We start from the raw sequence: 14,413 nt of genomic DNA, 5'->3' as shown, positions 1-14,413 counted from the left end.
TTTTTCAGAATGGTCTACTACAGGAACTCGCCGAGGAGTGGGAGCGATGCGAGAGGAAGTTGAAGGACGTCGGTCACTGGCTCGAGGCTACCGCGAGGACGCTGGAAGCGCCACAGAACGCGAAAAAGCCCCTGCGAGACCGACTCGCCTTGAGAGAGAAATTGATCAACGACATCTCCACGCAAAAGACCAAGATCTCATACGCGGTGGAGAAACTCAACGTGAGTCGAAACATCAACGTCGGCCGTCTCGTTCGATCTCAGTCGTATCCCGTGTAGCGTTTCAGGTGGTCTCCGTCGTAATGAACCGGTCGCATGCTAAGCCGAGTCGTATGTGGCAGGTACACTTCGGGCCGGACGGCGTGGCGGCGCAGTCCCGCGGGCCCGAGGCCGTGCAGGCGGGTGCGCGCTCGCTGGTGGCGGCGCTGGACGGCCTGGCGCAGCAGACCGGCGGCCAGGCGGCGCAGCTGGCGGCGGCGCTGGCGCAGGTGGAGGCGTACTGCGCCGACGTGGCGCGGCTCCGGGCGCAGCTGCTGCAGGCGGAGCAGCAGCTGCGCCACGCCGCGCAGCCCAACTACAGCCCGCGCGACCCCGAGCGCGCCCAGCGCCAGCAGCAGGTAAGGCCCGACCCGCACCGACCCCCGACACTAGGTGGCTAGCGAGTATTCTAGTTTTGTTTAGGAGGCTCTCAGTTGGGCGACTCACCCGGGGCTAGGTGGCGGGCACCGCTTCATCTCACCTCACCGGCCCTCGAGGCGCCGATCGTCGATCATTTATTTATTTATTTTCTGTTTTTTTTTTGTCACCTCTCCTCCTCACCCTACTAACACGTCGAACTGATATCCTCCGATAGGATTGTCGAGAGCGAGTAAAGTCGCTCCAGAGCAAGATTCAGGCGCGAAACGAGAGAGTAAAACTGCTAGTGCAGCGCGGCAGCCCGGACGCCGAGCCGCTGCGCGACGCGTAGTCCGCGATCATCCCGCGTTTAGTTTATAAGTCGATTCCTCGTCATCTCCCTGTAATTTTTTTAAGCATATGAACGTTAAATATACGAGTCGCATCGCAGCCACCGTCGTTTCCTTTCGCTCAGTCCGCTCGCCAAGAGACACCCTTGTAAATCATGTGTTTGTCCGTACTTGCGTATCAGGAGATCGGCCGGCGAATCGAAGAGCTGACCGGGGCGATCTACGCGCTGGACCCGTACTTCGTGATGTCGTCGGACGAGGCGGCCACTCTGTCGATGCTCGTGTCGAGCGCGCGCCACGCGCAGTCCGCTCGGCGCGCGCGCTCGCCCGAGCGCCGCGTGCTCTGCGCCGCCAGCACGCTGGCCCCGCAGCCGCCCGCCCGCGCCCGCTCCCCCTGGGCGCCGGGCGGAACCACCTACGCCGAGATAGTCAAGGGCGCGGGCTCGCGCTCTAGCTCCCGCGGGGAGCCTAGAGCACCCTCTTCCCCGCCCTACGATGACCTAGTTCAAACCGAAATGACCTCAGTGCTCGAACCGTGTGTGATTAGTGAGAGGGTCGACGATGACCCCAGTGACACCCGTGTTTGCGAGATTAATACGACGGTTACGTCGTATGATAACAGTGTCAGTGAGTCGTACACTCGCGATGTGAACGTGTACTATGGACATGAGTATGTGGAGCGCTCGGAACCCGAACCGGTGCAGGAACATTATCCGGTCGCTCCGGTAGAGTACCAGGAGCCTCCTGTTCAGGAGCCAGAGCCAGTTTATGAGGAACCGATAGAGACTATCGTTCAAAGTATACCGGAGCAACCGATGCAAGAATTGCACGTTATCGAGCAAGAAAGAGCTCCTAGTCCGGCAACTAAACTACGCTCGCATGAATTATCTTATGCGGAAATATTGGCACTTGGACTACGCAAGCAGCCCCGCACTCATAGCGTCACGTCCTTACCTAAACCACAAGTGGCACATGTAGAGTTGGTTAAAGAGATCGTAGTAGAGTGCGTCGAGAGATCTCCGACGATTCAGCAGTATGAATCGAAAGTTGAGCGGATTGAACCGCCGAGATTTAAGCCAGATAGGCAAGAAAGATCGGAAAGGCCTGAAAGAGTGGACAGGCTCGAGAGGCCGGAACGTCCACCTCCTAGAAGCCGATCTAGGGAAATGCCTAGACAGAGGCGCGCTCCAGAGAAGCGGCCCACTAAGGCACATGACGTACAAGCCATGAAAAAGAAAAAGACCATGAAAAAAGCCATTGAAGTGGAAGAGTTTGATGAACCTGAAGTTCAAATTGAACTTACTCCAGTTAAGGAGTTGCCAAAACCTTTGCCAGTGCAGAAGGTTGAGCCGGTTAAAGAAGTGAAAGAGGTCACTAAAAAGCTGCAACACAGCGCTACAGTTGTCGAGACTGTCACTGAGGTCGTTACTGAAGACTCACAACCTGAGGTTGAGGAAGTAGAACATAAAAAACCCAAGAAGAAGAAGTCTAAGAAACCTAAAACGTCTGAGGACGAGATACAGAGAGCACTCAAAGAGATTGAGGAGCTAGAGAAAAATAAGAAAAAGAAGGCTAAAGAGTCTCGCGATAAAAGTGGGGATAGTGTCACAGAGGTAGTAACAGTTGAAACTCCGAAGGAGATTGACGTTGTTGATATAAAATCGGCACAAACTAAAGAAGATGCACAAATTAAGCCTAAGAAAAAGAAAGGTTCTAAAGACATACAAGATAAAACAAGTGACTTCAATACGGACTTCATAACAATTGAATCTACGGGTTCACTTGAAGTAACAACAAGAGAATCTAAGCCTAAGAAAAAGAAAAATCAAAAACAATCTTCGTTAGAAAAATCTGACAAAGTAGAGGGTACTAACGTTGGTAATTTGCTTGACGTTATAACGGTTGAAACGTCGGTAGTAGATTCTAAGGAGTCTGGTCTTAATAGCGGTGATAGTAGGTCATTGAAAGGTTCTCAAGATCAACAAATAATCGTTGAGCTGATTAAACAGCCCGAGATAAATGTAAACAAACAACAAATTGTGGAGCCTGAACTCAAAGAGGAAATTATTACGGAAAGCATTTCATCTACTGTTACATCAGATGTAAAACATACTGTTGTAACTAGCGTAACTACAACGACAGTAACTGAAACAATTTCAAATGAATTTGTTGACGTTTCTGTTGAAGTATCGACTCCAAGCGTTCTTGAGGAAATATCCGTCAACCCGGCAAGCATACAAGAGCCGGAACTTGAACCTGTACAAGACACACTTCTAACTCAACCTGCTATTGAACAGTCTGTCACAGAGGACAAAATAATCGAAGATATTGAACAAGCTGTAGAAGCTAAAGAGCTTGAATTGTTATCTGGCAGAGATCAAGAAACTACTCCTGCAGACGTTAAACCTAAAAAGGAGTCTAAACACAAGAAGAAAGGACAAAAAGAGAAAGAAACTCCTGTTGATATATCCACTGAGTTTATTACACAGGAGTCTACACAGGTTCAAGAAAAGCAGGTAAAACCCGAGCCTGAAGAACAAGTGCCTAAGGCAGTTGACATTGATAAACCTGACGAATCATCATCTAAGAATAAAAAGAAGAAGAAGCAAAAGAAACAAGACAAATCTCCGGAACACGCTGTATTTGAAGCTACAGAATCCGTAGAGATAATTGAAGAAAATGTCAAGACTATCGAACCAGTTGTACCAGAAATACCCAATGTTGTCGAACAAGTAGAGGAACAGAAACCAGCTAAGAAAAAGAAGTCCAAAAAAGGCAAACATGCAGCAGATGACAAAGAGGACTCTGTAGAAAAGATAGTAACTGAACAGCAAGAGGTCGTGGAGACTGTTGAAGTTACTGAGAAGATTTCTCAAGATGAAGAGAGTCCTAAGCTGCAAGAAGAATCTAAACGATCAAAGAAGAAGTCTAAATCTAAGGCGAAGCACGAAGATGAGCCTAAAGAAAGTCCAGTTGAAGAACTTATTCCTGAGACAAAATCTGTTGACATTGTTGAGCCTGAACAGAAAGAAATTGTACAGACGGTTGAAATAACCGAAACTGTTTTACAAGAGCAAGATCGCTCTGAACCACAAGAACCAAAACGGTCGAAGAAAAAGTCGAAATCCAAATCTAAGCAGGAAGACGAACCACAGGAAAAAACGATTGAGGAACCAATACCTTCAGAAGAGGTAGTAGAAAAAACTGTAACTGAGCATGAAGAGATTACAAAGGAATTTGTTACTGTGGAGACAATTCCTCAAGAGCAAGAGAGCTCTATTCCTCAAGAAGAACCGAAACGGTCAAAGAAGAAGTCTAAATCTAAGACTAAACAAGAAGTCGAACCACAAAAGTCGTTGGAGGAACCAATACGTGTTGAAGAATCTGTATCAGAAGTAATATCTGAACCAGAAGTGGCGACTCAGGAAGTTGTCATTACGGAGACAGTTCAGACAGTTCCTCAAGAACAAGAGACCTCCATACCACAAGAAGAACCTAAACGGTCTAAAAAGAAGTCAAAATCAAAGACTAAACAGGAAGAAGAACCACAAAAACCTGTGGAAGAACCAATACGCGTAGAAGAATCAGTAAAGGAAGCAATATCTGAGCAAGAAGTGGTAACTCAGGAAGTTACCGTTACGGAGACAATTTCTCAATTGCAAGAGAGTTCTATTGCTCAAGAAGAACCGAAACGGTCTAAAAAGAAGTCTAAATCTAAGACTAAACAAGAAGAAGAACCACAGAAACTTATTGAAGAACCACCACAAGAGCCAATAACTGAACAGCAAGTGACCACACAAGAAGTGGTTATCACGGAGTCTATTCTGCAAGAACAAGAGAGCTCCCTTCCGCAAGAAGAATCCAAGCGATCTAAGAAAAAATCTAAGTCAAAGAGTAAACAAGACTCTCCTAAGGAAAAATCTGTTGAACCAGTTGCACTAGTAGAACCAGTTGTACAACCAGAATCTACTGAACAGTTGTTACCTGAGAAAGAGTCTGTAGAAAGTACAGTCACTGAACAGCAAGAACTAGTACAGACTGTCGAAATAACAAAAACAATTATTCAAGAACAGGAAGTCTCTAAACCAGTGGAAGAAACAAAACGATCAAAGAAAAAATCTAAATCAAAATCTAAGCACCAAGATGAACCGAAGGAAAAAGTGTCTGAAGAAACTTTGCCTGAAGAAAAGGTTGTTGAGGCACCTGTAATTGAATTGCAAGAGGAAGTGCAGGCAGTCGAAGTTTCGGAGACTATTTCCCAAGAGTCAGAAAGCTCTAAGCCGCAAGAATCTAAGAAGTCTAAGAAAAAGTCTAAATCTAAATCTAAACAAGAGGAGGCACCTGTCACAAAATCGGTTGAAGAAGTAACACTCAGAGAAGAATCTGTCGAAAAGACGGTAATAAAGCAGGAAGAAATAGAACAATCAGTTGAAATAACTGAGACTATTCTTCAAGAACAAGAGGCTCCTAAGGTGCAAGAGGAATCTAAACGATCAAAGAAGAAATCTAAATCCAAGCCTAAACAGGAAGAACAACCGAAAGAAGTACCAGTTGAAGAACCTATTCCTGAATCGCTTTCTCCAGAAATAGTGGCAGAAGAACCCGCTTTTGAAGAAGTAAAATCACATAAAAAGAAGAAGTCCAAGAAACAGAAGTTTGGTGACGATGACATTGATAAAGCTTTGAAAGCGATTGAAGTTTCTGAAGGTACCAAGAAGAAGCCTAAAGAAAAACCACCTAAGTCTAAGGGCAAACAAGAACAGCCTAAGCCAGTTACTTTTGACAGCAACGTTGTTCAATCATCAGTCGTTGAAACATACACTGAGACTACGTCAACAACAAGCGTCACTCGCGACATTTCACATGAACGACATGTTGAAAAGTCACCTCCGATTGAACATATTGACTGGAACGATTTATTAGAAGAAGACGAAGGTGTGACAGAGACAGCTTTCGAGCCTCTCAGTCAACCTGAATCTGATTTAACCATTTCGGAAACTGAACACGTTGCTAATCAAGTAACAATATTACAAGAGGCTTCTAATGTCCTGATAGAAAAAGAATCTAGGACTGTTGACAAAAAAGTTGACTTCGCAGTTGAAACGGTTCGTTCCGAAGAGACTAAGAAGAAAGCTTCTAAACAAGTTGAACAGGCAGATGTTCAAAAGCAAGGAACAACTGCTACTGGAAGTCCATCTAATGAACAAAATAACAACGACAAATTCTTCTCTCCTGATGCGTTAAAAGAAGGATCATTCAACATCGTAGAAGAAATTACTCACTACGAGCCTATAACTCAAGATGTTGAAACCCGTACAATTTACCTTATAACGCATGAGGAAAAGAAACTGCCTCCCATCAGGACAGTGAAAATTCGTAGCAAGAGTAATTCGTTAGAAGAAACTCAACCTACTGAAGATAACGTAGTTTTAAGCAATGAATCGAAAAATAACAAAATCACTGATGAAAAGTCTTCCATTAATGTTAGTGATAATGTTGTAGAAAGTAAGGTTATAAAAGAAGAATTGGTTAGTAGAGAGAATATATTAGACGCTGCAAGTGATCTTGCTCAAGCTGAAAAGGATGTAATCGAGTCTGAAGAACCAGTTACTGGAACATCTGTAACTGTGACTAACGTAACGACGGTAACTTCGGAATCAGTGACGACGCAAAATGTCACTAATATTATCACAAATGTGACTCAAACAACTGTACAACAACAAGTTGATTACGAAACTGATACAAGGGAAATTCAATCAGTTATTGAAGTATGTCCAGAAGAAGAGGAACAAAAACAAGAAGTAATTGAACCTACAATCATTGAAACTGAACCAGTTCCTCAGCGGATTATTGAGAAGCCGACTAAGAAGCCGTTGTCGGAAGAAGACTTCTCTGATATTCTTGAAGAAGCTATCTTTGGATCAGTTCAAGACCGCACTCGCCCATCAGAAAAACGTGTCAAGGATAAATATCCCAACATTCCTTACCAAGAATTAGTCAACGAATTCAAATCGTATTCAGTAGATCTCGATACTTATCAGTTAGACTATGATTACACTCAACTAATGTTAAATAACCGCGAAAAATCGGTACAAGAAAGCGATATTACAACTGAACCAGCTGAGACTAAACCTCATGTAGAAGAACCTAAATCTCCAGAAATAATATCTGAACCTAAAACTACAAGAATATCTCCACCAAAAGAGGAGGTTCCAACAGTCAACTATCAAGATATAAAAGCCGCTGAGGTGGTACTGGCTGCTAAAACAACTGACGAACAAAAATTAACTCGTGAAGACGTTACACAGAAATCAAGTCAGGATGAATTGTTCAAAGTTCTTACCCCGGTTGATAAACCAGGCAAAACTGAACAAAATATTAGCTTCATAGACAACGAACGTTCTATACTCGAAGCTCAAACGGACGTAGTTACCTCTGTAATCTCGGAAACGACTGAAACAGTAAAACCAGATCAGAAATCAGAACAAAAAGATCTTAAGAAAAAACCACTTGATGATACAAAACCTTTACCTGTATCTCCTGTTAAAGAAGAAGAGCCTAGAGTTAGTTACCATGAAATTAAGGATGCTGAAGCTCTTTTAGCATCTCAAGTTTCTAACGAACAGGCTGTAGTAACAACAAGTACTCTTGATACAGTTTCTTCTATGCGTGTCTCAGAAACTGTTCAAGATACTAGAGATTTTAGTAAACCTTCTGTAGAATCGGTAGAAAAACCAAGCACGATTGAAATTGTTACAACAGTCAAAGAGACTAGAGCGTCCCCAGTCAAAGACGAGGCGCCTAGAATTAGCTATCAAGAAATTAAAGATGCAGAAGTCATTCTGGCATCTCAATCAAAACTTAAAGAACCTGAATTAGCTAAAGTTGATTCCGAGAAGCCAGAGGTATCTAAACCTATTGAGTCGAAACCAGTTGAAGAAGAAAAGCCTCGGATTACTGAGGATAGTCTACTTCAAACTCTTAACAAAACTACAGTAACTACAACTAAAACTGTTACTGAACAAACAATCGACCTAATTACATCTGAAAGTTCAGTTTCAAAGCCAATTCCTCCTGTACTTGAAAAACCTGTAAAACCGAAAGTTGATGAGCAAGTTAAACCTGATTATAACATCGAAGCGTTGCGTGCGGAAACACCGCGTCACAGTTACCATGAAATTGTTGATGCTGAAATACAATATGGTTTAACAGCCAAGAGCCAGCCACAACCAATTGCTGAAGTACCCGATAAGACACCTAAAGCTATCGTAGCTGAACTTGCAAGAGATTCGCCAACATCCGCGCATGAAGAAATTTCAGAGCCTGAAATTATTATTACAAAGAAAACTGAAACAGCTACCGTTACTATTACCGAAGAAAAGGTGAAACCTGAAACGTCTCAGGATAAACCTATAGAAAAGACAAGAAAGCCTGAACCCTTGATTCATGAAGCTCCGCGGCTCAGTTATCATGAAATTTCGGACGCCGAAGCGCTTATGGCAACAATAATTACTAAGTCTAGGGAAGCTAGTAAAGAACCATCTCCTTCTAAAGAAGTCGAAGTAGAAAAGAAGGAGCCAGAAGTTGTGAAACAGGAAACTAGAGAAGAACGGATATCAACAGAGGTTAATGTCTCCTCAGTTGAGTCAGTTGTAGTGACTGAACAAAAAGCGTCTTCTTATACAGACACTCCTATAACTAATGGAGTTATAGGATCTCCGGTTACAGAAAATGTCCCAGAAATTGTGCCAGAACCTGAACCAGTCAGGCAATCAATACATGAAGTGCCAAGATTTAGCTATCACGAGTTGAATGATGCTGAAAACCTCTTTGCTTCGACTCGTCGATCTGTCGTAGAACCTGAGGAACCAACCGCGGAGGATATTAGTCCTGTTGTTGAAACGGTTAGCGTGGCTTCGACACCCGAAGCGGTTGTCCCCGTAGACAAACCACTGCCTGATAAAAAAGAAAAATTACCTGCAAAAGAAACTATCCTTGAAGCACCGCACCACAGCTATCATGAAATCCAAGATGCTGAACGTGTTCTGGCTACTATTAAGTCAAGAGAAACAACGCCTAAACCTGCTGAGATTCAGAAAGAAAAATCTCCTGAAGTATCGACTCAAAGCGTTGAAGACAAATTACTAGCCACATCATCTGATAAGATTGTAGAAACTAAAACAAGTGCCGAACATAGTACTGACTTTATTACTAGAGAAAGCAATGTCGAAACCACTGTTACAAATGTAAGGACTGTCGAAAACGTCTCCGTACCAACCCAAAGGGCGCCACTAGAAAAGATTGCGATGTCGTTTGAAGTCGATGACCTTAGTAACACGCCCATAGCTGTAGTATATGGTGAGGTGGGAGACATGACTCCTACTGTGGAAGCCACTTCACCTGTATTTGATAAACAAGACTTTGTCAAGATTGATGCTCCAGCAAAACCAACACCGCAAGAGCCAATCACTGAAGAAGATACATTTGAAATTATCGAACATAGTGAAGTAGCCCATCTTCCAGCTGACACCGTTGTCACTGAAGAAAAATCTACCGTTGAAGTAACTGAAACAGATCAAGTTAAAATTACAACTACTGTTACTGATAACATTGTAGAAGTCGCAACTGTTACTAGCGTAGACTCTGTGTCCCAACCTCGATCTATCACCCCTAAAACTACCGACGATCATAAAGTTGTCCAAGGACTTATTGAAGAAGCTCTACAAGAATCTGACGCACCGGCCGTCAAAGAAACAAAACCAACTCCTGCAAAGTTCGAAATTGATGATATTAATGATTCTCTTGTGCCTATGGTATTCGGTAATATTAAGGACATAGAAAAATCCATTCGAGAGTCCGAAAAAGATAATTCAACTCCAGAAGAACAACCAGCGCCTGTAGAATGTCAAAGTCCTGAAAAGATTGTCCTGCACGAAGAGGCTTCATCACCTATCGAAGATATCGAAATCATTGAACCAACTGACGCAATTACGCAAGAAATTGATACCGCAAACAAACAGTTAGGCATTGCGACTAGTTTCGTCCCCGAACCTAAGCCCGACACTATCTCGGCGGAATTCATAACTACTGAAATATCACAATTTGTTACGGATTTCCCTCAGTCAGATATTACGTTTACCCAGCCTGATATCGATACGCAGAGACCCACGGACATTGTTACGGAAAATGTAGACATACCCAAAGTTACGGATACAACACTAACTAATACGGATACTGTTAGCCGTGTAGAGAAATCTCCCATACATAGCTTGCATGACCTCCTTCCTGAAATTGACTCCATCCCTGAATTCAAACCCTCTTATCCAAACACTGTATTGTATTCAAAATTGTCGGCTGATGCACCAGAGTTCACACCTTCTTACATGTATCAGACTATTACTACTGTGTCTGAGAGTAGAACAGAGCTAGTTGAAGATGCACCCTTACCTTTGAATGTAGAAGAAGAAATTCTTAAGGTTACAACTGAGGAAATACCATCAACTCAACAAATATCTTACTCGTCAGTCTTACAAACTAAAAAGGAAAAATCTGAACCAAAACAATCAACTCCATTACCATCAGTGGAGAAGGTTGTGTCTGAGCCAGAAATAACATCTGAGGATATTCATGAGGAACCTGTTGAAACTAAATCAAAGAAAAATAAGAAGAAGAAGAAGAAGGACAAGGATCATAAAAAGGAAGCTCCAGTGACCAAAACACCTGAACATGTGGCTCCATCGCCACCAATGCAATTGGAACCAGAACCACAACTGTCTCTAGCTGCTCCAGAGCCAGTCAATGTATGGCTCAAGGCCGCTGACGATGGCAAATCGTATGCGGAAGTGGTTGCAGAAGGCTTATTACACGAACAAAAGGAATTTATACAGCTAGTCCCTGAGAAGCCAAAGGAAAAAGAGATTGTTCAGCAATCGGTTGCTGTAGTGGACAAACCTCGAGAAGTTGAAAAACAGGTTAAGCGACCACAATCTCCCGTACATAAAGAGGAAGAGATTATCGAACCAACACCAGAAAGCGATAACACTATTGGATCTTGGGCTAAAATAGTCGCTGCTAAGCGCCCATCGCCTGAAATTATGCCACAACCTGAGATAACTCATACAGAAGCGGTACACACACCAACAAAAGTACACCCACCAATGATCCTAGTGGATGAATCAGATAATGATCATCAAAAACCTGAAGTCGAAGTAGATGCTGAAGGATTCATAACAGTTGATAGAAGCCGGAGGTCCAGATCTAGATCACGAGACGCCCGGTCTCATTCACACGTTGAAGAGAAACGTGAGACTCGTGAAAAGTCTGAAAATAGATTTGAGGCTTTGACCACCACGCTCAAACCAGATGACGTTGAATCAACACAAAGTCCATCAGAAGATGAGAAACCAGTAAAGAAACCTGGTAGGAAGAGCCGAGCTTCAAAATCTAGGGAAAAGGAAATTAAACCTAAGGCGCCAGAAATCGCCCCTAGCACTTCCGATGAAGACAAACAACCACCTAAGAAAGACAAGAAGAAACGTTCGTCTAAATCTAAAGATATTATCAAACCTGTTGAGGAAAAGATAGAACCGTTGAAGGAGGTCGAAACTGAGGAGGCTCCGAAAGTTGATGAAATTGTAGAACCAGTAACTCCCGCTCCCGTAGCTCAATCAGAACCAAAGAAAAAGAGTAAGAAGAAAAAGAAGGACAAAAAGCCTGTAGAAGTTACTGAGACTACTGAAACTTGCTCTCCTGTTGAAATCACATCATCCGAACAGGAAACAATGCCAATACCTATTACACAAAAGAAGAAGTTTGACACTCCTCTATCGACTCCTGAGTCTATTCAAACACCTATCAAAGACAGAGTTTTCTCTGAGGCTCAATACTGGAAAATGGATCCTAGCAGTTTGGACTTATCTGAAATAATATCTGTAGAAATACAACATGCACCAACTTATGATTCTACCAACATTGAAACCATAAAGATTGAGCTCAAAGATGAAAATGTCCCGGCTGAAGAGAAATCGGTGGAACCTGTTGAAGAGCTAAAAGATACAAACAAAATTCTATCAGCTTCGGAGCTCATTGCTCAGGAAATGTTGGCGATAAGTGCACAAAATCTTGAACTTGAATCTAAAATTGAAGAAGATCAGTCCCTTGAAAGCAAAATTGCTGATTTGCAACGAGAGATTGAGGAAATGTTGCTGCCTGAAAATGATTCGTCCTTAATGAGTGATGATTCACCTAAAGAGCTCACTGACACACAAAGCTCTATTGAATATCAGTATGATGAACTGATGGATAACATGAGCCCATCGCTGGCTACTCCTGAACCAGATGCATTTGAACCAAAGACACCTAAAGAAACTGGAAGTGAATTCACTGCGGAGTTCACAACAGGAAAACCCGACGAAGAGCTCGATGACAAACATATTAGCATGAGCGTGATCGACTCAGTTTTAGACGATACTGAACCAATTTCTATCACAGAAACTCATTCCTTAGAGCATACTGAAGACTATTTGGTCACTCAGGAAGAAGATACGCCGAGAGAGCTTGAAAAGCAAGATACATCATTACCTACCATTACGGATACAACTGATAAAGTAAAAGTAGTACCAAAGGAAGCGCTGGACGCTATTGTAAAAGAATCAATTAAACAACAAGCCAAGCCTGTTCCAGTTGAAAAGGATCCTAAATCACATGAGGAACCCAAAGCAGATACTGTGAAATCCCAAATTACCAGCTTTATTGAATCAGAAAAAGTGCAACAGACGCCTGTTAAGACAGAAAGTGTAACTAAGAAAGACACAGTGATTACTCAAATTACATCATTTATTGAAACGGAAAAAATACAAGATAAATCAGTGCAATCAAAACAAACAAAATCAGCACCCTCTGAACAACAATTGGCTAAACAAGAACAAGTGAACACTACTGTACTCACTGAAACAGTTAAAGCCGACCTCGTGTCTAATATTCCAACATCTAACATTGACACCACTACTAACAACCTCACGAACCTTAAAGCGGATACATTCTGGACGGACAAACACACTGTTGATGACGCGGAAAAACTTTTAGTTGAACGTAAATCTGTTGAAAGAATAATAACACCTGTAGATGAACCTCACATTGACGAAGGCATTAGCGTCGAGGAAAACATTATTATTGATGATTCATTCTGGCCTGATAAACATTTGTATCACGACGCTGAATGCCAGTATTTCCTATTATTGGCTAGTAAAACTAAAACACCTACTGTTGAAACTACTGAAATCAAAATTAATGATGAAAACGATAAGGATAGAGACCAGGGCGGTAGCTCTGGCCACTCTTCCGAAGGCGAGGAGCCTAAAGAGGCAGCCGGCTCGCCGTATGACTCCAGCTACATATCCATGGACCTTCCCGGTGGCATGTGTAGCTGGAGGGACAAGTCGTCGTACTTGAGCGCAGAAACACCCACAGTCGTCGATGACGTGGAGCAGCCTGTCTCTAGGGAGGATATACTAACAACCCTACCCGTAGCACCAGCCCCATCCTCATCCATACAGGAGCCGGAGGCGGCGCCCCAGAGGACAACAAAGGTGACTGACCCACAGTCGTATTGTACGATTTTTAAATATATACTTTATGTTTGGCATGATATAATTACTAAATTCTTAATTTCACATATTACAAAGCTCTGTATTGTGATGTGTTTAGCCACGCCGCAGCTCGTCTTGTAGTGCCACATTTTGGCGTGCACTGTATTTACAGTCGTAGCATAGTGTCGCATTTGATTAGTCGTTATTTTTGTATTGTGTGATTTCTAGTCAACTCTAGTCAGATCGTAATTTATCTAGTCTCTGTCAGTGATCTGATATTTTTATTGTAATAAACTTGAATAATAATAACGTCTATTGTTTTATTTATCTGTTTTTGATAGTTTTATTTTATGATCAGTTATTACCCCTGTCAAAATCTGGCTACTACGAGACGATAGTCGCTTCAATCGAAATTGTTGTAGAGTATGTAACTGGGCTTCAAAGTTGATGAGAATGCAATCAAACAATCACGACTGTAATCTACAACAATAATTGTAATTACTTTCCATTCAAAGATCTTTGATGAAGTCTGCAATTTAATTTGAAAATTTTGCTAAGGTCAGTCGTATTTATTTGCTATTTGAATTTCAGTAGAAATTAGTTTGCAAGACCCCTTATAAGATTTGGAATGGTACAATTTGGATATAATTTTATTTGTGTTTTGAATGTTGTGCCACGAACAATATAGCATCCAATTATTCTAAAATTAGAGCAGACTTGATAATAAGTTGTCCTCATGTGAAGTGTTCCGTACCGCGCTCGCTCTGATTGGGTACGCTTGTCAGTGTGAATGCTACACGCTTCACCACGCCACTATTGACAATAACTAACCAAAAACACTGTAGTTCGTGGGAACTTGATT

The 14,413-nt window shown here is 42.5% G+C and overlaps 1 protein-coding gene across 8 annotated transcripts in view; it reads left to right on the top strand.

Moving 5' to 3' along the window:
* Positions 1-14,413, top strand: part of Msp300 (Muscle-specific protein 300 kDa) — a 178,499-nt gene that overhangs the window by 107,290 nt on the left and 56,796 nt on the right. For 7 of the 8 annotated variants that reach the window (XR_012959623.1, XM_076118593.1, XM_076118594.1 and 4 more), the window contains 3 exons: positions 9-221; positions 341-616; positions 1,147-13,551. Coding sequence is in view for 7 of the 8 variants with exons in the window: in XM_076118593.1 (XP_075974708.1) it covers positions 9-221; positions 341-616; positions 1,147-13,551 (12,894 nt within the window). In the remaining variant the exon portion in view is untranslated. The remainder of the gene's footprint in view (positions 1-8; positions 222-340; positions 617-1,146; positions 13,552-14,413) is intronic. The other variant, XM_076118595.1, reaches the window with a different exon arrangement.

Source organism: Anticarsia gemmatalis, chromosome 9, assembly GCF_050436995.1.
Source record: "Anticarsia gemmatalis isolate Benzon Research Colony breed Stoneville strain chromosome 9, ilAntGemm2 primary, whole genome shotgun sequence".
Lineage (NCBI taxonomy): Eukaryota > Metazoa > Arthropoda > Insecta > Lepidoptera > Erebidae > Anticarsia > Anticarsia gemmatalis.
The sequence above is the reverse complement of the archived record's forward strand: the minus strand, read 5'-3'. Positions and strand labels throughout refer to the sequence as shown.